Source organism: Nematostella vectensis, chromosome 10 (assembly GCF_932526225.1).
Source record: "Nematostella vectensis chromosome 10, jaNemVect1.1, whole genome shotgun sequence".
Taxonomy (NCBI): domain Eukaryota; kingdom Metazoa; phylum Cnidaria; class Anthozoa; order Actiniaria; family Edwardsiidae; genus Nematostella; species Nematostella vectensis.
The window spans coordinates 11,682,217-11,703,120 of record NC_064043.1 but is presented as its reverse complement, the minus strand read 5'-3'; the positions used below and the strand labels follow the sequence as shown (position 1 = coordinate 11,703,120).

The 20,904-nt window shown below is 40.9% G+C and overlaps 3 protein-coding genes across 3 annotated transcripts; 2 read left to right on the top strand and 1 right to left on the bottom strand.

The window, feature by feature from the left end:
- Window positions 1-97: 97 nt before the first annotated feature.
- LOC5510615 (ATPase family protein 2 homolog) lies at window positions 98-10,680 on the top strand. The gene is made up of 14 exons (XM_001631019.3): window positions 98-437; window positions 542-660; window positions 1,047-1,089; window positions 1,164-1,201; window positions 1,297-1,376; window positions 1,452-1,510; window positions 1,629-2,117; window positions 3,002-3,131; window positions 3,375-3,555; window positions 4,435-4,628; window positions 4,992-5,229; window positions 5,469-5,552; window positions 6,052-6,231; window positions 7,070-10,680. Exons 1-14 carry the CDS (start codon window positions 251-253, stop codon window positions 7,613-7,615), a joined length of 2,568 nt encoding a protein of 855 aa, XP_001631069.2. The 5' UTR covers window positions 98-250; the 3' UTR covers window positions 7,616-10,680.
- On the top strand, window positions 10,581-13,613 carry LOC5510614 (inositol phosphorylceramide synthase). Its single transcript, XM_001631018.3, has 3 exons — window positions 10,581-10,723; window positions 10,883-10,954; window positions 12,232-13,613. The coding sequence occupies exons 1-3, from the start codon at window positions 10,664-10,666 to the stop codon at window positions 13,069-13,071; spliced, it is 972 nt and encodes a 323-aa protein (XP_001631068.1). The 5' UTR covers window positions 10,581-10,663; the 3' UTR covers window positions 13,072-13,613.
- A 1,634-nt stretch (window positions 13,614-15,247) lies between these two features.
- Window positions 15,248-19,028, bottom strand: LOC5510593. The gene is made up of 5 exons (XM_001630992.3): window positions 18,651-19,028; window positions 17,096-17,860; window positions 16,028-16,220; window positions 15,750-15,792; window positions 15,248-15,538 (listed from the first exon to the last, which is right to left on the bottom strand). Exons 1-5 carry the CDS (start codon window positions 18,861-18,863, stop codon window positions 15,304-15,306), a joined length of 1,449 nt encoding a protein of 482 aa, XP_001631042.2. The 5' UTR covers window positions 18,864-19,028; the 3' UTR covers window positions 15,248-15,303.
- Window positions 19,029-20,904: the final 1,876 nt, after the last annotated feature.

Sequence of the window (20,904 nt, the reverse complement as noted above, 5' to 3'; positions counted from 1 at the left end):
GAACTGAAACAAGGACAACCTCCGATATTTTTGTCAATATCTGTCCGCCATCTGGAGTATCATTATGCGCCCACGAAATATCAGCGGTTGTACGCAAAACTCGCGCCTGCGGAACGACAGCGGATACAGCACGTGCGTGAACAAATATACTCGATAGATTACAAACTGTTGTATCACTCCAACAATTTCTAAGGTAAACTAGATTAGTCATAAAGTATTATGTTGCATTAGAAAAAGTGTCTGAGGGAAGATGAGTGCTAAGAAAAAGCAAGAAGTTTGGCTATTTTGTGAATCCTGCGGTAGATATATTTATAATCGTCAGTTTGATGAACATACCGTGTTGTGTGATCCCAAATGCAATGGAGCCAAAGAGCCCTTCATACAACACGACATCTTCCATGCAACAGCTGTAGAAACAACTTCTAAAATGCTCACAGGTGAGATTACAAATTCTTAATCGTAATCTCTGTCTATTAGGTTTGGCAAATCAATCTTTCTAGCTTGATTTAAATGATTGATTGGATATGCATTTTACGTACAGAAAGTAAGTTTCCCGCACCGTCATCGAATAAAGATGTGCTACTGATCAGTGTCCACTCCATGAAGAGATGCGGCATTGCTATTGGCGCAACTGTTATAGTGTCATCCAATCACAACAAGGTAACATATTGCATAGCTGCCAAAGAAGATGGTTGCTGCAAGCTCCCCAATTCTGTGGTATGACAATAGGTGAAAAATATTCCCACCATCCCCCCCCCCCCCCCCCCCCCCCCCCACACACACACACACATGCTTTCCCAGGGAAGTTAAACTTTTGGAAACTTAAAAGTTAGGATCATACAATACATGCCCCTCTTTTCCAGTGATAAAACTTGAGGTATAACCACCCTAACTATCAACCTCTGCTGCTTTGTTGTGAAGTTCTCAGCTCTCCCCTAAATATATAAATATTGAATGGATTATATAGTTACCTAATTAGAATACTTATTTGCTTAATACTGTTTATATCAACTCAAAATCAACCTACCTATCTTTTTTTTCTCCAGGATATTTGTAAAGCATGGCCATCTTCCTGTGTCACACCTGACTGTAAGTTTGAAATCGATATCCTATAGTGAAATGTAAAACAAATATAAGTTTATAATGTCATTTTATTTTTTTAGGCATAGCACTTCCATCTATAACACTAAAAAATTGCAAGGTTAGTGATATAAGCATTCTATTTGTTCTTCTTTTCTTCCACTTCATTTTAATTAAATACTTGACTAATTTCTTTCTACTGTCTTTACTTTGTAGGTGTCACCAGGGCAATTTGTTTATATCCAAAAACTCACTCAACTCTGCTCTTACGCAACCAAGGTTGAAATTCAATTATGGTGAGCTCTAAAAATTCCCGTTATTTCTGTTTGTACCCTCTTAAACCTCAGCACTAATTGTCTCTTTCATATCAGCCAACCTGTTGAGTTTGAATTAAACAAGATATTCACAGATTATTGCCTGCATTATCTTGGTTAGTATTAAGACAATACAAAATGTTGTAATATTCTTATTGTTCTAGAATCTTTTGTCAATTATAAATTAAATTCTTGGGAATTTTCAGCCTATTAAAAAGTTTTTCTTCATTTCAGATGGCAATTTTATTCTAGAAGGAAACACCTATGAACTACTGTACTATGGAAAACCCAGACAATTTCAAGTGTTACACATAACAAACAAGGACATCAATTCATACAGTAAACAAATGGACCAGGGCAGCAAAAATATAGGCATTGCAAGATATTTGTGCCAGGAATTTGAAAAACTAGATGTCCAAGAAAAAACAGACATTGCTCAAGGAATATGCCATAAATCTGGAAACAAAACTACAGACAATGGTGCCCCAGAGAACCATCAGTTTTTTGGAAATGGATTTAATCAGAATGACTTGATTTATAATTATGTGTCAGCCATGGAAACTAATTTAGTTATTCACCCATTTGGCTCAGTAATAAAGAAGGACTCTGAAGCCAAGAAGGGTGTGTCATTCCAGAGTATTGGAGGGCTCAAAACACAGATACAGGCTGTCAGAGAGATGATTGAGATGCCTTTGACAAATCCAGAACTGTTTACTGCTTATGGTAAGGAGATTAGAACCTTTTACCAAGAGGTGATCATAAGGAAGTAAGGGGCGGATCTAGGAGGGGGGGGACGAGCTGGCCTTGGCCTCCATGTTTTCATATATTTGGCTTAAAAATAACAACAAATATAAGAGAATACATGGAAGAATAATTAATCCAACCCCCTCCCTTCTTGAAACCCTAGCTTTGCCTGCCCCCCCCCCCCCCATTGTTGTAACTCCTGGATTTATTACTGAGCTTTATATTGAGTTAGTGGAGCTTTTTGTCATGTCTGGCTTACTCATCTCTATTATTACCAACAGTAGGACACCCAACCAAAACTCAAATTTGCATTAGCACTTATTCATCTTTTATTTAAAGCCTACCTACTTAGCCTACCTGCTTATCTGTGTCTACACTTGCCCTCTGATATATACTGTGCCATACAAACCGGTGTATAAGCCACACTTTTTTCACTCCAAAATGACCTTCAAAATCATGTGCGTCTTATATGCGGAATGCCACTTTATTTTTTTAAGTTGCATAATAAGCATGTAATTTGCGTGTTTGAGTAACCAATAAAAACATTGGGATTTTGACGGCAAAATTGCTTTTTGCAGCATTTCTTTCTTGAATTGCTGTAGCATGCAATACAAGTTTTAAACATTTGAATATTGACTTTTTTACTGTTTTGAGATCAAAATTCTGGGTGTGTCTTATACGCAGGTGCGTCAGGTTAATACAGTACCTATTTTGCAGTGGATTTGTGGTTAGCATTTCCCCCCTTCCCATAGTGATTGAATTTAACAAGGAAAAGGTTACTAGAATCTTCTCTCCCCTAACAAATACAAGAAATTGCTGAAGCTTCTCAATACCACCATAAACGCATATATCTCTTGCCCTAGGGGTCCCACCTCCAAGAGGCATTCTGTTGTATGGTCCATCTGGTACTGGCAAGACCATGATTGCAAGGGCTGTTGCTAATGAAACTGGGGTTCACTTCTTCTGTATCAATGGCCCTGAAGTACTCAGCAGGTGATAATTAATAGCTTATAGCAGGTATAACATGTTCACTTGGGAAAGATGGTACTATTCTTTGTACTTTTCTTTTGGCAAGCCATCCAATGGAATATCCAGGGCACTCGGCACCAAACTCTCTTCAAATACATGGGAGCTAAATTGCACAAATTTACCTCCTGCCATATGTTTTATATATTGGTGCCTTACAAGAATTCCTGGAATCAACCCCCGCTTTCATTTTGTTTTTAATTGGCATAGGTATTATGGTGAGACTGAAGCACGCTTGAGAGAAATCTTCACAGAGGCTCAGAATAAATCACCAAGCATTGTGTTCATAGATGAGCTAGATGCACTTTGCCCTCGCAGGGATAAGGTCCAAAATGAGTTTGAACGAAGAGTAGTTGCCACACTTCTCACACTTATGGATGGAATGCACATGGTAGAGTTGGACCCTTTGGGCAGTTTATATGTCTTATTTGTGTCAATGTGTCATGACTATAACAGCAATATACTATCAATAAGAACAGTACTTAGGATCCTGTGAATTAAGAGCGAAGGGTAAAGGGGAGAGGTTCGAGGGCAGCACACCAGGAGGGGGGGCTATAGCACCTTCTTCAAATTTTCCGACATTTTGATTTTTTTTTCAAAAAAGAGGGAAAATAATTCTAAATAATGTTCTATGGTGTAAATTTCAGCTGAATCTCCCATGGATTTGATAAGTGTTCAAAGCTGGGCTATTTTTCTACTACTCCTTTGGAAATCCACATCCTAATGACAACCGTACTGTGAATAAAAACACAAGACTTTGTTACATTAGTAATTTTTGTATTTTACTAAAATACAAGATATGAGCTCTCTTTTACTCAAATTCCCTGAGGGTGAGGAAGTGATACCAGACCTCACCCCCCCTTCCACTCCCGCCACTCTTTTTTCAGCCCCCCCATAAAAAAAATGGTCTGCGGCCCCTGAGGTTATAAGATCTTGCCTTTCTGTCTACTGACATCTCAAGCATCATCCTTCATCTAAGCCAACAACTAAAGCACTTTTTACCTGAGCCATACATATTGCAAACATTCTTCATAACTCTGCCCTCTCCCCCTTTGTTGTAATACATTTTTAAAATCCCCCATTCAAAGTAAGCAGCGGGGCCGATGGCTAACCTTTAAATGTAAGAAAAACCACTTATTATCAGATAGGCATTCACATCAACTCTGTATTGATGTATTTTCTTGTTTTCACAATGCCTAACAAGACTACCTAGTCTTTCTAGTTGTAACCATTTTGTAAAAACAGATCGACTGTATAACTTCTTTTGCAGAAATCCACTGACACCTACGTCATGGTGCTCGCAGCCACTAACAGACCAGATGCACTTGACCCAGCTCTCCGCCGTCCAGGCCGCTTTGACAGGGAGATCGAGATTGGCATCCCCAGTGTCACGGACAGGCGTGACATCCTTGTCACGCTGCTGAAGAATGTACCACACAGTTTACACGATGAAGACATCTCTAGGTAACTACCAACACCATCAGTGTCATATTCATGTTTTTTAGGTATTGTAAGTAGATGGCACCATTGTTTAGATGGAAAACTTGTTGATGAGCCTCAAAGGATAGCCATTCATAACAAATTTGAATCTGCTTCTTGGGTTAAAACAGTTTAAAAAACGCTCATTGTAGCGAAAGAAAAATGTTGCGAGGAAAGCTTAGTGTTTCAGTTTCCCTTTTTTCCCACTGCTATCTTTAATCTTCATACATTCCTTGTGTCCTCACATACTTCCAGGTAGATAAGGTCATTAAAGGGAAAAAAGGGATGGTGCTAGATAATCTATATGTATTCGTGCTTCAGTAAGGTTTTTTTATTTGTCGTTGCAAGTCTCGCTGAAAGCGCACACGGTTACGTTGGAGCAGACCTTGCGGCAGCATGCAAAGAAGCGTCCCTGTACGCCTTCAAGCGATCGCTCCATAACCATGACAACGGCTCATCCCAGTCTCTTGAGCAGAGAGACGCTCGAATCAAACGGGAGCTACTGGTATCTAGTGAGGATATGAGGGCCGCTTTTCGTTGCGTACGACCAAGCGCTATGCGAGAAGTGGCCCTAGAAGTTCCAAAGGTAATCTTGATTTTGCGGTTATCGATGTTTTTGTGATAGTATTATTTTATGACATTTTATGACTCAAGAGAGCAAACCTCCATACCTTATAACTGAGACTCATTTCTGAGAGGCTATCGTATTTACGCGCCTCCCCCAAATAAGCGCCCCGTCTGAGAATCGAAAAATTTGATAAGTGCCGGGGCGCTTTTTCCAGAGAATACGGTACCCTTTTAATATTCTAATGTTCTCGAAAACAGGTGCACTGGAGTGATGTTGGGGGCAACGAGATGATCAAACGGAAGCTGAAGGAAGCAGTTGAATGGCCCCTCAAACACCCCGAGGTGCGAATTGGTGCAGTATAAAATCGTTTTATCCCGGTCTTTGGCCGATATGATTCTGTAGGCACCTGGGCGTGGTTATACACTCATAAGGGTAGCCATGGAAACAATGTGACAGTTGTCACGACTAATTTAAGCTGTCTCAGTAGAATTATCTAAACGCTGTACCGACCAGCAAATTGGCCAGTTTTATTTGTTGTGCGAGCGATCGTGCCCTTGAAAGACCAAGAAACCATGCCTTTTAATGCGTCCCTGCTAGCACAGGCCTCTTCTTTGTATTTCGCTGGACTGGCGTTCGCAAGGAAAGGTTTTCTGGAAAACAGCGAAATGCATTTGACGGTGATACATTATTAGCAACTCTTTCGAATATTGATATATGCCAAAGTGTCCTTCCCTCGTCCAAATCTTTACTTATTTTTGTTTTGTTTTGATGTTATTATTTATTCTATTTTTGTCTCGAAATCTATACTCTTTATTTATTATTATCCTTGACATATCTCAGGCGTTTCAGCGTCTTGGCATCAGACCACCCCGGGGAATCTTGATGTATGGACCCCCTGGCTGCAGTAAGACACTCATAGCGCGTGCTCTCGCCACAGAAAGCGGACTGAATTTCATCGCCATCAAGGGGCCGGAGCTTTTCAGCAAGTGGGTGGGGGAGTCCGAGAAAGCCGTGCGTGAGGTGAGATGATTGACAGTAGGGCGTGGCCAGCATCTGCTTTCAAGGGGTGTCAAAAAATGCAATTATCTGCCATGTACGTCCATGCACAAGACAAGAAAATGCTGATTTTGTGCTACACCCGTTTTACTCATAAACTTGTTATATCGTTGTTTTATACTTGTCGCCCCATGACAGGTACTCCAAAAGGTTTCTGGATTCCGGATTCTAGTGTGTGGATTCCGGATTCCATGTGGGGTTTTCCCGTGGATTCCGGATTCCATTTCATATTCGATTTGTTCGAATAACTTTTGTACTAATTCTTGTATCCCGGATTTCGCTTAAGTCTTGGATTCCGGACTCTAGTGTGTGGATTCTGGACTCCAGTAGCATGGATTCCGGATTCCAAGTTTCGTTTTTTTACTGTTATGAACTTGTCATTGTTATAGTGTTGAAGACAACTAGGCAACGATGGTGATCATAGTTATCGGTTTGTTTTTCATGCCAGGTCCTTGCCGTATCAACACAGATTTAAGCTAGGAGGGTGACCCTCATGCTCGCATCCCAGCGCTCTTCTTCTTAGGCCGCGAAAATGCGGTAAAGACCTTGGGGGAGCGCCCGCAAAGACCACTGGGATTTCGAGCATGGGGGGCCTTGGTCATCTTCTCTATTTGGGGGAGGGAGGGTGAGGGGACTTTTTGTGCCCCGTGCTTTACAGCCAAGGGGGACAGTGACGAAGAGGAGAAAGACAGCACTTGTCGGTAGCGCTTAGCTATAATATACGACAGGTTGGTAGTGATATCGACAATTACGATACTTATGAAATTGTTGACTGATTTTTTACATCTACATTTCATTTGAGGTTTTCCTGAAAGCTCGCGCCACCGCTCCTTCCATTGTCTTTTTTGACGAACTCGACGCCATAGCTGGTCAGCGGAACTCCACTGGCGGTAGTGACGTCAACGACCGGGTGCTCACCCAGCTGCTGACCGAACTCGACGGCGTGGAGACACTCAAAGACGTCATCTTTATCGCTGCCACCAACAGGCCCGATATGATCGACAAGGCGCTAATGCGCCCTGGCAGGGTGGATCGACTAATCTACGTACCCCTCCCCTGCTGGGATACGCGTAGACACATTCTCGAGATTCATCTCGCGCGCACGCCCTGTGAAGGATCTCTCGACCTGGAGGACCTGGTTGAGCGGACTGAAGGATACTCCGGAGCCGAGATCGCGGCTGTGTGCAGAGAGGCTGCCCTGGCAGCGTTGCAGGAGAATATACAAGCGGAGTCTGTTGAACTTCGGCATTTCGAGAAGGCTTTGATGGCGGTGAAACCGAGGACTTCTACGCAGATGATTAACTTTTATGATGATTTTCAAAAGAAAAGTGGAATACACACTATTTAAACTAAAGCCGGTTAGGGATATCCGGTAGCAGTGAAATATCCAGTCCTGAACATTTTACACTCGGTGCCTGAGGTACTTACAGCTGCACGCCAGAAGGCGCGACGAACGAATGCCCGGTGACACTGGCACTCAGGCCAGTAACTTGGATTTCGCACCACCCCAAAAAGTGGACCTCATTTTTGCGGGAGGGGGGGGGGGAGGAGGTGGCAGTTGTGAGTTTTCTGATAAAATACTGACCACCCCACAAAGGACAAAAAACGATTTTTTTTATGCCATTATGCCGCAGTATCCCCACGGGACGTTTATTATCGGATTTAGCTTAAAAAAAAGTCGGCTTATAGATAAATGTCATACCAGGTCTAGAATGCCTTTTTCTATCTAATTCACGAAACAACCTCTGTTCCCAACGCCCTTGGGGAGACTACCCAAAAGTAGTGCAAAATAAACTGAAATTATTCATTTAGAAAACTGTCGGTTGATTGGATATATTATAACCTAATAAGCTAATGGCACATTGTGCGTGCGAATATCAATATGCAAAATATCTTGCCTGTCTTCAATAATAACGATTTGCATATGGGAGCCGCACGTGCAGGCCCATCCGTTAATCCTTAAAAATAACGAGTCACTTGCGTATGAGCACGTACAAAACCGGATATTATTGTAACGCATGACTAAGGCTTGGCCAGTTATGAAACAAAATCACTCTGCATGATTTGTGAAAGCTGCCAGGAGATCATGCAAACAGATATGTGCCCAACCCTCAATGCTTAGAGTGGTTTAACTAAATCATGTTTAGTTAAACAAGGTTTTTCTTTGCCTGATAACCTGTCAAGTTTCTCATTGTGTTGAATTCTTACTAGCTAAATGATCGCTTAGTAACATGTACAGCACAGTCTATTCACTTTTGTTCTTGGTTCTGTCCACTCTTGGGAGACTGAGTTTTGAACCAGTTTAATGAAACCACCTTTAAACTGGTTTTAGTGCTGGTGTGAATGCGGTATAAGATTATGTTTGTGATTATTATTTTTGGTCCGAAAACAGTTACAGAAGCGTGTAGTCCGTTTTATAGCAAACGCGTGTCCTAGCCTTCTCTGGAACTGTTTTTATATTTAGAACAATCTGACGAAATGTTCCCTTCTTTTCAAGAGAACTTTGAATGCAGTTCCAATATTTCAACAGTGACTTTCTAGGTTCGTAGGGTGAGCTTGAGGGAAGAAGAATATTGAGGCTGACAGCGACGAAATTATAAAACAACCTTCCAGCTTTCCGCGCTGCAATGCGCCAAAAATCTCCCATGTCAAGCCTCGGACTAGGAGAGAGGGCTTTTCTATATATATCACCTTGAATATCATCTTCTTTTTTTTGTTAAAACAAATTGTAATTTGATTGATTTTTACAGAGGGCCACAAGCGTATTAGAGTATCATACTTAGTGTTACCCTCTTAACACAAAGCTACTACCCTTTTCAAACAAAAATTATAATCGTCTCAATTGCAGACTTTTGATGGAAGACTTATTGTTTTGATAAATTGAAAACACCCTTTGAATTCTGGATCCACCTCTTGAAAATGTGTTGAAAGCCAGATTTACATCATGTACAAAATAAATTAGCGCATTTTTCAAATAAGGTTGCACTCGAGAATTCATGTGTCGTAACCTGCGGTGGTTCATGGGTAGTGTTTAAACGGCTTATCCTTCTATCTGAAAGCTATGTGAATGTTCATAAGAACATAAACAAGAACTCTACAGCTTAAGAAACCTAGGATTTGTATTTTATTTACGCTTCCTTGTTTATTCACTTGATACCCATGAATCAGGGTTACGATACACACATTCTCCGAGTGAAACCTTATCTGAAATAGTTGTATAGAGAATGACATTCATAATAACTCGCGACATTTCATTATGAGAAACTAATCACCAATATTTGCGGCCAGGACAATGTCAATCCCTCAAAAGAAATTATTTGTATTCGGCTAGGAATTTTTAATAGAGTGGTGAACGCTCTGCTTGTCTGGCTCCTATAATTACATAAGTGTCATTTAGGCTAACGGGCGGGCCGCTTTGCGTTACACGCATTGTCTTTTTTCCTTTCGCCGCCGAAGCGCATCGCATCTTTGCTGCGATGTCAGCTCTAGTAAAATAAGAAGACAAAAAAAAGCCTCCTGTTTATTTTTATACGAATAGACGGCGCAAGCTGTGCGATAAAAAAAATCAAAAGGAGACTGTTGTGTTTTTGATTCCCTGTCGATCCAAACCACTTTATAAAATAACATAGCGCGGTTGAACATACATCATACATTAGTTATTTCTAGCTCTTTTTCAAGGAGTTGTGGGATGTCCTCTACATTTTGTTTGATTGTAACGCGGTTTTTGTTTTGTTTTTCACGTGCGGCGTCGCAAACTTGAGACAAGCTGCCCGGGTTTTCTTGTATTGCGTGAAAATGGGTCAAGTGGTTTCGCCATATATGGGCATGAGTGGGCCACAAAATCTTTCAGCGTCTATTCCAGAAGATGACGAGATCTTAGTCACCATAGCAACTCTCAGTTTTCCCATCATGCCGCGCGGCTGAAGAGCACCTCCCCTTCCAACATGGAGCACTAAAGTCGTAAACGTGCAGGAACAAGTGGCTGGAAAGTCGCTCTGTTCATCAACTGAGAACTTATTGCAACCCTCTTTTGAGTTTCTACACAAAGACAAGAACCTTAACTACGGTTCGGTTAACTTTTCTGACTGTATTTTACCAAATCGTTGTGGGATTTTACACCAAAACTTTGGACTACGCTAACCGCCCCAATCTACCCGCCACAACCGAGCTCGGACCGTTGAAACGTGGAAATCCGTCGATCGGCAAGTTTGTTTATTTTGGGATTTGTCCAAGAAATTGGCACTGACAAACGCTACAGGGAATAGACCGTTTGCGTGAACCAAAAACTCGATAAAGACAACGTTATACTCGTCGAAGAGGGGTTTTCAGTGGTGTGTGGCACAAAACTTGAGAACTGCATAAATTAGCTGTTGGCTAACACTTCCTCGTCGCAAAGATGACTATTAAACATTATAAAGAAGACAAACTTCGCTTAAAGGACTATAAAACTGGACGGGTGAGTACTCTGTTTTGTTTTGCTGTAAATGCTAGTGGTCTCTCCTCTTTCTCTCGCTGATTTACGAGTAGTGTAGTAATTAATGGTCGCTCGTTCCCATTCCCTCGTAAATTTTCACCATTTTATAGTTCCAGTATTAATTTTGTTTTCTTTCTCTAGATTGTGGTAACATGGAACAGATTTGCTAGATCATTGAAGGAAGCATTTGAGTTCTACACTGAAGCTAAGCAGGTATGTTTTTCACACGTAAAACCGCGCGACCATCTCAACAGCTAGAAATTTCGACACGCCGACTTCTGCTCGTAATTTTCATTCATTCAGGGACTTTGACTTACAAAACAACGCAGCCATCCTGCAGATAAACTTAACAAATATTCATATTACTTACAACAATGTAACTGCATTTGGTTTTCGCGATTTAATACAGGATTTAACAGAGACGTTAAATTTAGCTTGGCTATTTTGCATTATTTATGTACCCGCCGATTTCATTGTGTACTCTAAATCATCTTTCGTGTCCTCGATTTGAATTTGATTTTTTGTTTGGTTATGAATCTGATCTCCTATCGGTTTCAGCGCTGAGGTCTGAAGTCCTTTTTTATTGTGCAACTGCACTTTAGTTTTACGCAATCTCCGATCGTTGATGAGTGTAATACTCGTATCTTTGCAAGTGTCTTGCTAACACGCCCTTTCGCGACCTGTGGGTTACATTGCAGTGTTTATAACACGTTTCGACGCTAAAAAAGCATTGTTTTAACATTTATTAAAGCTTACGAAGCGTCGTGCAGTGACCTCTGTGTGTATATTCTTGACTTTATCTGCCAATTTATTTATTTTTTTCGCAACTAAGGACTAGTAGCTTTTGTGATGAAAAGTTGTGAGGTTGCCCAATCTAACTGGACTTTGGAACGAAATCTAGCCATGCACGTTCGCGCTAGAGCAGCTAAAATAAAAAAAAATCCTTTTCATAAATCATAATTCCCGTCTTTCGTGTTTTCACTATCTATAGAATATCCCAATAGCTACTGTAGCTTTAAAGAAATACCCCTCCCAATAAATTTGTAAATAAAAAATATTTGGGATGCCTATTGCGATACGAAATAGTGTTTGGATAGGTCAAAGGCTACTGTTTTATTCCATTTTCACTGCTTTTGGTTTTGCCTGACTGTGCTTTGAAGCACCTGTTTAACTATGTCTAGTAGCTTGTAAAATTCCTTGCATTTTATATGTAGTGTAAAAAAAACTTGGGCTCTGTTACATTATTTAGTGTGATATTAAAGTAACAAGTTTTACCAAGCTGTAGCCATGAAATCTTTTTTATTAACAATGAGGTATTACTGCAGTCAGCTGCTTTTCTATCCCATTGACAACGAGGGTTTTGTTATGCAAAGTGAAGAAAATTATGTCTGCCAAGTGTGAATAAACAAAACACCCACTTAGAAAGTAATCCAGACTTTGAAGTAATAATAGCTCATTTTTTTTTTTTTTTTTTTTTTTTTTTTTTGCAGGCTGAATTTTACTCCTGGCTGGAGACCCTTCCTAGCAAATTACGGAAAGTGCCTTTCAAGCAGATGATAATTGCGTTTCTTCCTTTCATCTCATTTCTCCTCATCTACTCAAATTACCGCATCATTCGTGAATCCACAGGACTGAGTAAAATCATCAAGCCCAACTCTAGCTTCTTGCCATGGTTAGAACTATTGGTGTTTCACTGCTATCCCCATCAAATACTAAAGACATTCTCCAATCCTGTATTTGACTTTGTAGCAGCAGTCCCATACCTCATTCACTTCCCATTGCCATTCTTTTTCGCCGTCTACAAGTTGTTCTGCACAAGGACAATTCAGGGCACGTTTCCCTTTATGTGGTGTGCAGGATGGGTGAATCTAGTAGCAGTGATAATTCAGTTGTTGTTCCCAACAACGCCGCCATGGTTTGTTGACTCTGCAGTCTGGGATACAAATGGAGAGCTTATGAAAGCTGGAGCTAATGAGGCTGGGTTTCATCGAATTGATGGAATCCTTGGAATGCCATTCTTCCATAGCATATACTCCGCTTCTCCAGTCAAGTTTGGTGCATTCCCATCCCTGCATGTGGCATGGCCTGCAATTATCTTAGTCTGTGGTCCATGGATCAACGAGAAGTTTGCCATGCTTCATGTCGCCTGGATAACATGGGCAGCTCTCTATTCAAATCATCACTATGGTGTGGATGCCCTAGCAGGACTTATGCTCGTGTTCCTTGTGAACTTCATGATGCGAAAAGTTTGGAGTCCATTCAAGACCATAGAAAAAAGCACAAGAGTGTCACTTAGCCGATCCAGGTCAGAACCTTCTTTCCATGTATGATAAATCAAGTCATTCTAGGGAGCTATTTAGTGTAGTTAGCATACACCCCTACAATTGAATAATACAGTAGTTTATGGCCTCAACTTATTTGACAAACTTTTAAGTTGGAGAGAAATTTGATAAAGTTAAATTATTGAAAACTAAGGCATTGGTTTTGCAAATGTTGCCAATGTCTTTTGGTAAATTATTAGAAAATATGCTTTGTTGATGCTTGTAGGGTTTTCATTTTTTTTGTTTTTGTTTTTTTGGTGTATGTCCATACTTGCATTCACTTTGATAGCATGTTTTCCTATTTTTCCTACAAGCAATGAGCAAAGTCTTCAAATATCTTTCTCAGTGCTTTAGGGCTCTCAAGTGCAGGCCTTTGATGTTTTTTTTTAGCTTCTGGCAGTATGCCAATTTGTTGCGTTTCTATCAGATATTTGGTAGGGCAACTTGTTTAGGTAAAATATGTGACACATAATTTTGTATTTACTGAGAAAAAAAGCCCTTTTGTAGCTTAAAGATGTCTATGATTTTCTAATAAACCAGGCCAAGTCTAACTGTGTTCTGTTATCATGTTTGAGGTAAGTACAGGGGAGGCGTTACTTACGAGCTACCTAAAAGATGGAAGTGACTAATAAATACCCCCACCAACAAAGAAAAATATGTTTCTGAATACCATGTTCCTGTGCCAAAGAGATGAATCATGAGGCAGCAGTGAGCCTGAGAGAACGAGATGTGACATCACATCTTTTACCAACCACTAGAAACCTGGGTAACACAGCCAGCCCAAGTTAATTATTGATTAATACTAGTGTTTATGTCTTTGTCTATGCTTTTCATCCTGTGGAACGAAGTGTAATAGTCAGGAAAACACAAAAGAGAACAAAGGACTTAGATCACAATAAGGTGTAATACAGTGTAGTTCACAGGATAATGAAAATAAGTCTTGCCACTTATCAATGTCTAGTCCCAAGGGGGGAGGGCAGAGTGCAGATTTTGCATTCAATGACTAGTCCCAAGGAGGGAGGACAGAGTGCAGGTTTTGCATTCAATGACTAGTCCCAAGGGGGGAGGGCAGAGTGCAGGTTTTGCATTCAATGTCTAGTCCCAAGGGGGGAGGGCAGAGTGCAGGTTTTGCATTCAATGTCTAGTCCCAAGGGGGGATGGCAGAGTGCAGGTTTTGCATTCAATGTCTAGTCCCAAGGAGGGAGGGCAGAGTGCAGGTTTTGCATTCAATGTCTAGTCCCAAGGAGGGAGGGCAGAGTGCAGGTTTTGCATTCAATGTCTAGTCCCAAGGGGGGAGGGCAGAGTGCAGGTTTTGCATTCAATGTCTAGTCCCAAGGGGGGAGGGCAGAGTGCAGGTTTTGCATTCAATGATTGCCCCCAGGTTGGGGTGTTTCATAACAAGGAACCCAGACACAAACTCAAATCCAGATAAAACACAAACCCATGACCTCTAGATCAGCTCCAATATGTTGGTTTTACAGGAGATGGACTTGTCCTGAACCTCATGCTTTCCCGAGAAAGGGGAGAGTTTGATTTAATCCATCTTGACCCCAGATTCATGAAATAAAATATTTTTAAAACACCCTGAGTCTTTCAATACTGCAAGACCAGTCAGCTCAATGTGCAATTAAGTAATCCCCGGCCACTTGTCAGTCCTGCACTGGGGCCTTAGCACTCAAAAGACTCTGACAATATAGCCCAGCCATATTAACATCTGTCGTGCAATCACAAGTACTTAGTCACACAGCTAAATAGACCAAGTTTGTGGTAAGTCCCAGCAAGTTCATCATGCTAAAGTGCTGACTTGATTTCCGCCCTTGTTTCCCTTTTCGAGCTCTCAGATACTCTCTTGCATTAGGTAGGAGTCTCAAGATTTTGGACCTCTTCTCCCACTCCCCTGCGTAACACTTAGGAGATCTATATTGTGCGCGAGAGCAGGAAAGCCTTTTAGCTGCTTTAGCTTTCGAACCCCCTGTGAAGGTATACCCACCCCTCCCCCAAAAAAATAAATAATACCCAACCCCTCCCCCAAAACAATTCTCAAGCCTTGAGATTTTCTGGGGTTGAAAGGTATGCAGATACACGTCAATATCATTGTATGCCAAATGTTGGAAGAACTTATGATTTAAAGGCCAAAAATTTTGTATAAATATTTATCCTGTTAACTAAATATTATAATACACTCTTTGGAAAATACAAACACCTTTATTGATTTAATTTTCTACCCTAACAAAATCCTTGCTAATCAAAGAAGAGTTCTCCCTGTATACAGCCTTTACTTCCTGGAGGGCAAGCACTAATGAGAAACACAATGCACAGGACACAACACACAAACACTAGAGCTACCATAGCGATCATGAAATATGGTAAATGGAGGTCTGAATAACATGACACTTTCTTTTTCTTTGGTCTTGGCTTGCCATCGGGTAATGGAAGAAGTCTATGTGGTGAACGGACCTCCATCTTCCAACGTTTCCTACAAAAAAATCAAGATAACTTGATAACTTGGAGGGGTTTTGGCAGGGGTGGATCCAGGATTTTCTCAAAGGAAGGGGAAAGGGTTGAAACATGAACTTGGGGGTTGCAACATACAAGGTGTGATTTTTTAAGCATTTATTTACTCTCATTGTGGGAGGTGGGTTGCAACCCCTGCCACTCTACCTAGATCTGCAGACTGAAAAACATACCTGTACTCATGAGGGAATGTCTTTCGCACCTCAGCTCTAGTCACTACAAAGCAAAAAAAAAAAACATGTTTTGTTGTTACTTTAAGGCACACTTGTTGTGGCATGCAGCTTCCTGTTATGATTACAAATACCTGTATCTTTGGGATCAGATTAAAAATCTTGGCAGCTCACAAGACATGATAACTTAACCTACTCATAATCCCAATACATCAAAAAGAATTCAAGGGAGTCTATCACCTCCTCTTCTCCTTCACAGCCTGTACACAACTCTACTATACCTTCAGCTGGAAAAATATAGTTTACAGGTTTTCTGCAAAGAGGACACCTCAGGACCTTTCTTGGTGACTTATTGTTGAGAAGCCTCAAACAGGGGTCACAAAACATGTGACCACACCCACAGGAAAAGGGATCAAACAACAGGTCCAGACACACAGGACAAGAGAGGTGATCCGGCAATTCTACTTGGTCACTCTAAAGAAAAATCACAGTAGATGTCAGTATTATATTGGAGGACTACAGTATTTACACAGTGTGGTGAAGGGGGAAGGTAGAAACCAGGATTTACACATTTTTAGCCTGGGAAACAAAATCTGGTTCATGAAGAACATGACTTTAGCAAACTGGAACATGATTTGGGGTAAAGAACGAAGAAAAGGATGAAATGGTAACTTGCGCTAAGAAGTCATATGGACTTTTTGAGTGGCAAATTCAAGCCAAGATAAACACAGAAATAGCTGTGTCTGTCATGCCGAAGAACGAAGAAAAAATAAAATAAAAATAAGCACCTTCTGAGGATTAGATGTTTTGAATAGAACCTATTTTGCTTGTGGAATAAATGGAAAAAAATCAGTTACAGTAGGAACCAGACACTGGGGGGATGAATCCTCTGCCACCCAATAATTTTGAATGCTTTGTAAATTAAGCCTGTCAAGCAGTGTTTTTCAACTGTTTTTATAAAGAACATGGGGTGCCCTCAATATTCATGACTGTGCTACAGCATTATCTGTTACCAGGTTTGCTCTGTAGCTCTTCTAGTGGTAAATCTAGGGGATTTGATCCAGGAAATGTTTCCCAGGGGATTAGACCCAGAGGGATGAGTTCATAGAGCTCCCATTTTAAAGCAGAATGTTGCATATCCTTTGGGGCAGACAACTGAAGGCTTTGAGACTTTGAAACTTGTAAAACTCCTGGATCTGCCACTGAGATCAGTACCTACTGTATAGGCCATTTCACCCTTAGCCACCCCCCCCCCCCCCCCCCCCCCCCCGTTCCTCATCCTTTTATGCCCAACATCAGAAAGACATGTGGGTAATGCACTGTTCTTGTCATTTTGGATAAATACCTACCTCTATTTCTGGTTCAACCTCATGCACTTGCATTTCTTGCACATCATTTTCCAGCACATGGTACCTTGATACTCCAGAAAGATGACCAATTCTAACATTCAGTACCTTATCATGGCTGGTATCTTCAAAAGTGTTCTCAAGTCTCCTTTTTCGAAGCTCATGCTGGTGTTTGTGAAGGGCTTCTAATCTAGAGGAACACTTCAGCACAACTGGGGATACCCTATAACTGCCTGATACAGTACACTGAGCCATAGACTCATGGTCTTGTGTATCTAGCAAAGTCTGCTTTATGTGATAAGTTTGTTCTTCATGGGATAATACAACTTCTTGTCCATTGCATATAATTTCCTGCTCCAAAATGTATCTGTTATGACCATAACCAGCATATTGTGTTTCTTTTGAGCTGTTGCCTGCCCAGCTTAATGTTTTATTGCCTTGGTTCAATTTTTTATTCTTGCCAGGTACTTCATTTATGTTATCTAATATTCCTGTAGAGTCTACATTACAAGCTAGAGAAGTACCATAAGCTCCTGTCAATGATTCTGCTGCTGCTGTATTCTTCAAGGTATCTGAATCAGTCATAGCATAGCGTATATTTATTCTGTTGATGTCCTGTAAAGATGTTTGATCGACTTTGCATTTCTGAATCCAGACAGCAGGGATAACATATGTGAAACAGCTACACCGTACACCATGGATAAAGTTGAATGCCCCAATACGACTTTTGCATTTAGGGCAATAGATCTTACCCTCTGTCCATTGGGCCTATAGGAAATAAATAATGTTTAATTGTAAACAAAAAGAGACTTAACAGGTCACCCCTTTTAATATTAACCAATACCGTATTCCTAAATATAATGGCCATAATTTAGCTGTAATTTCGTTTGCGGGTAACAGGAGAGTAATTGCATACAGCGGACGAAGCGGGGCAATGAAGGCAGTGATATGTTCCATATGTCCTTTTGTGGAATTTGAGTACTACAAGGGAGATGAGGAGGGGGTGTAGTCCAAACAACTTGCTTTAATGTTAATGCTTGCAGGGAAATTTACCTGATCTTAGAGGCTTACCAAAGGACTCACTACATTAACAATGAGTCCACTAAGGCAATTATCCCTGGGGGGGGGGGGGGGGGGAGGGGGGTGTTCTTTAGGGTAAAAGTGATAGGGATGCTTGTTGGGAAATTCGAAAAATACCCCTAAAAATACCCGCACACCGCTACCCTAAAAAAAATTACACCAGAGGCCCTAGAAAATACCAATTCTAGGAGAAAACCCTATTTTTATCTCGGATACCCCCTAAAAATAACTGAGGCCCGATTTTGACCCCTAAAAAATACGACGAGCATCCCTATCAGGTCGACATGGGCAATTATCATAGTCCTTGAACTGTTTCAGGATTCTGGAACAGGATTCTTTTTGGGGAGACAGACAGACAGCTTTATTTAGGAACTGTATACTTAAAAATACAAAGGTTTGAGTCCAGAATAACATAAGTAAAGCTAAAGAATACTTTACTTAAGTTGTGTTGGTGGGGGGAGGGAGGTGGGTTTCTCACCTTCACAATAATAACATGGATCCAGGGCAAAGTGTCTCTCATACAGTCTTGGTCAGCATCTAAATACCACGATGAACACTGGTCCACTGCTTCAGTCTTTTTATGAAAGGCCGCCAGGCTTCTCCCATTGAATAGAAATACTCGGCATTTACGACACCGAAACGTGTCTTGTTCAGTCGCTCGCTCGGCTTGAAAACTCCCTTGGAAAGCCATGCTACATTTATTTCCTTAATATCTACACATCTAGTAAACCTTTGAGTCCATGAAAGTTATATTTGGTAAAGAAAACTAGGCATTTAACAAAGATTTTATCTCGAGAAGAACAGAGGCCTACGATGAAGATGATGTAAACATCAGTAACTATAATACTTTATGTAAGGTTTCACACTATATGTCTAGGACAGCACCATATACTTATATATCAAGTTATACCATCATTTGCCATAATTTACTATATTTCGGGTAATTCAGAAAAAAATAAGAGGCGGATCTAGCTTATCGCTGAGAGGAAGTTTGACTCTATAATAATGAAAATGTCTCGTCATATCAACCTATTCTGACGTTCCTCGAGCTTTAAGACCATTCAGAAAAAAACGACAGCCATTGAAAAAATCTCCCTTGATGAAAGAAATGCTCAAATTATCGTATGGCATCCCAGGAAAAACTTGGATTAGTTGGAGCATGCACTCAACTCTTTCTGGTATATTTGGCACATAACACTTTCCCTTGCTAAACCAAGAGGGGGTTTAAACCGCCTTAACCCTCCCACTTGATCCGACTAAAAAAGGAACAATATTTCTAATATGAAGAGAAAACAGCACTTAGCTAAATCATAAAATACATATTTGCATAGAGCCTCTGCGAAACCTACTTTTTTTCTGGGTAAGAGGGTAGGGGATGGCAAAAAAATTGTATTGAGAGACAGGGAAAATTGTCCTCTATTCTGATTAGACAGGGCCGTAGCAGGCCTCGAAATGTTGGGGGGGGGGGCACAATACAGAAACACAGAAAATATTGGGGGGGACAGCCACGCCTGGTCATTTCCTTATATATATATTTTTAATGTTGGGGTGGGGGGGGGCACGTGCCCCCAGTGCCCCACCCCTTGCTACAGCCCTGTTAGATTCTTTTCAATGTAATGCTCTGTTTTTAGGAGGTGTACAAATGCACAAACGTTCTTAAAGCTTATATTCTAACATGGGGGGGGGGGGGGGGGGGGGGGGGCATGAACCCCTAAGATTTTTTTTCTGGGGAGACTCAAATATCCTCATTTTCCGGGAGCTTTATCAACAAACTGCGATTATGTCTAAGGGGTACGCACCTATGTATATCTTTAATTTCTGCTTTCGGAATATCCCTCCCACTTAGAGGTCCGCTATAAGAAAGAAACTTGAGTACCACCACTAGCTAGGACAAATAAAAACCTAAGATAAAAAGGTCCTCTAAATGGGTGAACTAAGCCCAGGTAGAAATGTAGGTGTCGAATTTTTAATGAAATCGGCTGGTGGTATTTTTAGAGGTTACCCGGACAAAATCTCTGCACGAAAATATTCAGGTATTTTCTAGACGTGAATATTGTGAAATTCTGAGCAATGACCATTTCACACAGCTTTTTCTATTGCGTTTTTGTGTTATATAGTAATTTTGGACCGTAATTTCTAAGAGCGAAGTGGTATTTTCAGGGTATTTCGATTTCCCGGCGGTCACCTATCCTTATAAACCCGAACAGGTTCAATGGTTTGGGCGGCGATCAAGTGCGTTACATGGAAACCAGGCTTCTAAAATGTGGATAGGAAAGAAATACAAGGCTTTAAGATTGATTCTCATATGCCCCCTTAACTGATAAAAAAAAAAAGAGCAACCCGACAGTGGGTGAAGTGAACCATCTTTTGGAAGTGGTCCTAGGCCGAGAAATCAACAGATATCAACTTTGCCAGATAAAAAAGGGAAGTAGAATAAAGGTGTCCCAGGGGACTTTCACAATCATAGATTGAGGCGATCGTTCCATCCCTGTGGTAAAACCTCTACATGGTATTCTATTCTCACGCGACTCATTGCATCGAATAAACTCATTAACATATCAGTAATTCGCTCTCCTGTCGTAGTAAGTCGCTCCTATCGTCTGATCGCCTGTGGTCTCCGCGTGCTCTTGGGACCTGGCGCACGCCCGCTATCTGCTATCTATTTATCTATTTATTTTTCCCCACCGGTGAGAATAAGGCTATCTTTTGGTGAGAATAAGAGTGAGAATAAT

Excerpts from the sequence above, each read along its gene's own strand:
- LOC5510615 (XM_001631019.3), top strand. The coding sequence starts at position 251 with ATGAGTGCTAAGAAAAAGCAAGAAGTTTGGCTATTTTGTGAATCCTGC. Across the intron at positions 2,118-3,001 it reads AGAACTGTTTACTGCTTATG|GGGTCCCACCTCCAAGAGGC; the intron begins GTAAGGAGATTA and ends CTCTTGCCCTAG. Across the intron at positions 3,556-4,434 it reads TTATGGATGGAATGCACATG|AAATCCACTGACACCTACGT; the intron begins GTAGAGTTGGAC and ends CTTCTTTTGCAG.
- LOC5510614 (XM_001631018.3), top strand. The coding sequence starts at position 10,664 with ATGACTATTAAACATTATAAAGAAGACAAACTTCGCTTAAAGGACTAT. Across the intron at positions 10,724-10,882 it reads AGGACTATAAAACTGGACGG|ATTGTGGTAACATGGAACAG; the intron begins GTGAGTACTCTG and ends TTCTTTCTCTAG. Across the intron at positions 10,955-12,231 it reads TCTACACTGAAGCTAAGCAG|GCTGAATTTTACTCCTGGCT; the intron begins GTATGTTTTTCA and ends TTTTTTTTGCAG.
- LOC5510593 (XM_001630992.3), bottom strand. The coding sequence starts at position 18,863 with ATGGCTTTCCAAGGGAGTTTTCAAGCCGAGCGAGCGACTGAACAAGAC. Across the intron at positions 16,221-17,095 it reads AGGTTGAACCAGAAATAGAG|AGTGACCAAGTAGAATTGCC; the intron begins GTAGGTATTTAT and ends ATTTTTCTTTAG. Across the intron at positions 15,793-16,027 it reads CTATATTTTTCCAGCTGAAG|TGACTAGAGCTGAGGTGCGA; the intron begins GTATAGTAGAGT and ends TTTGCTTTGTAG.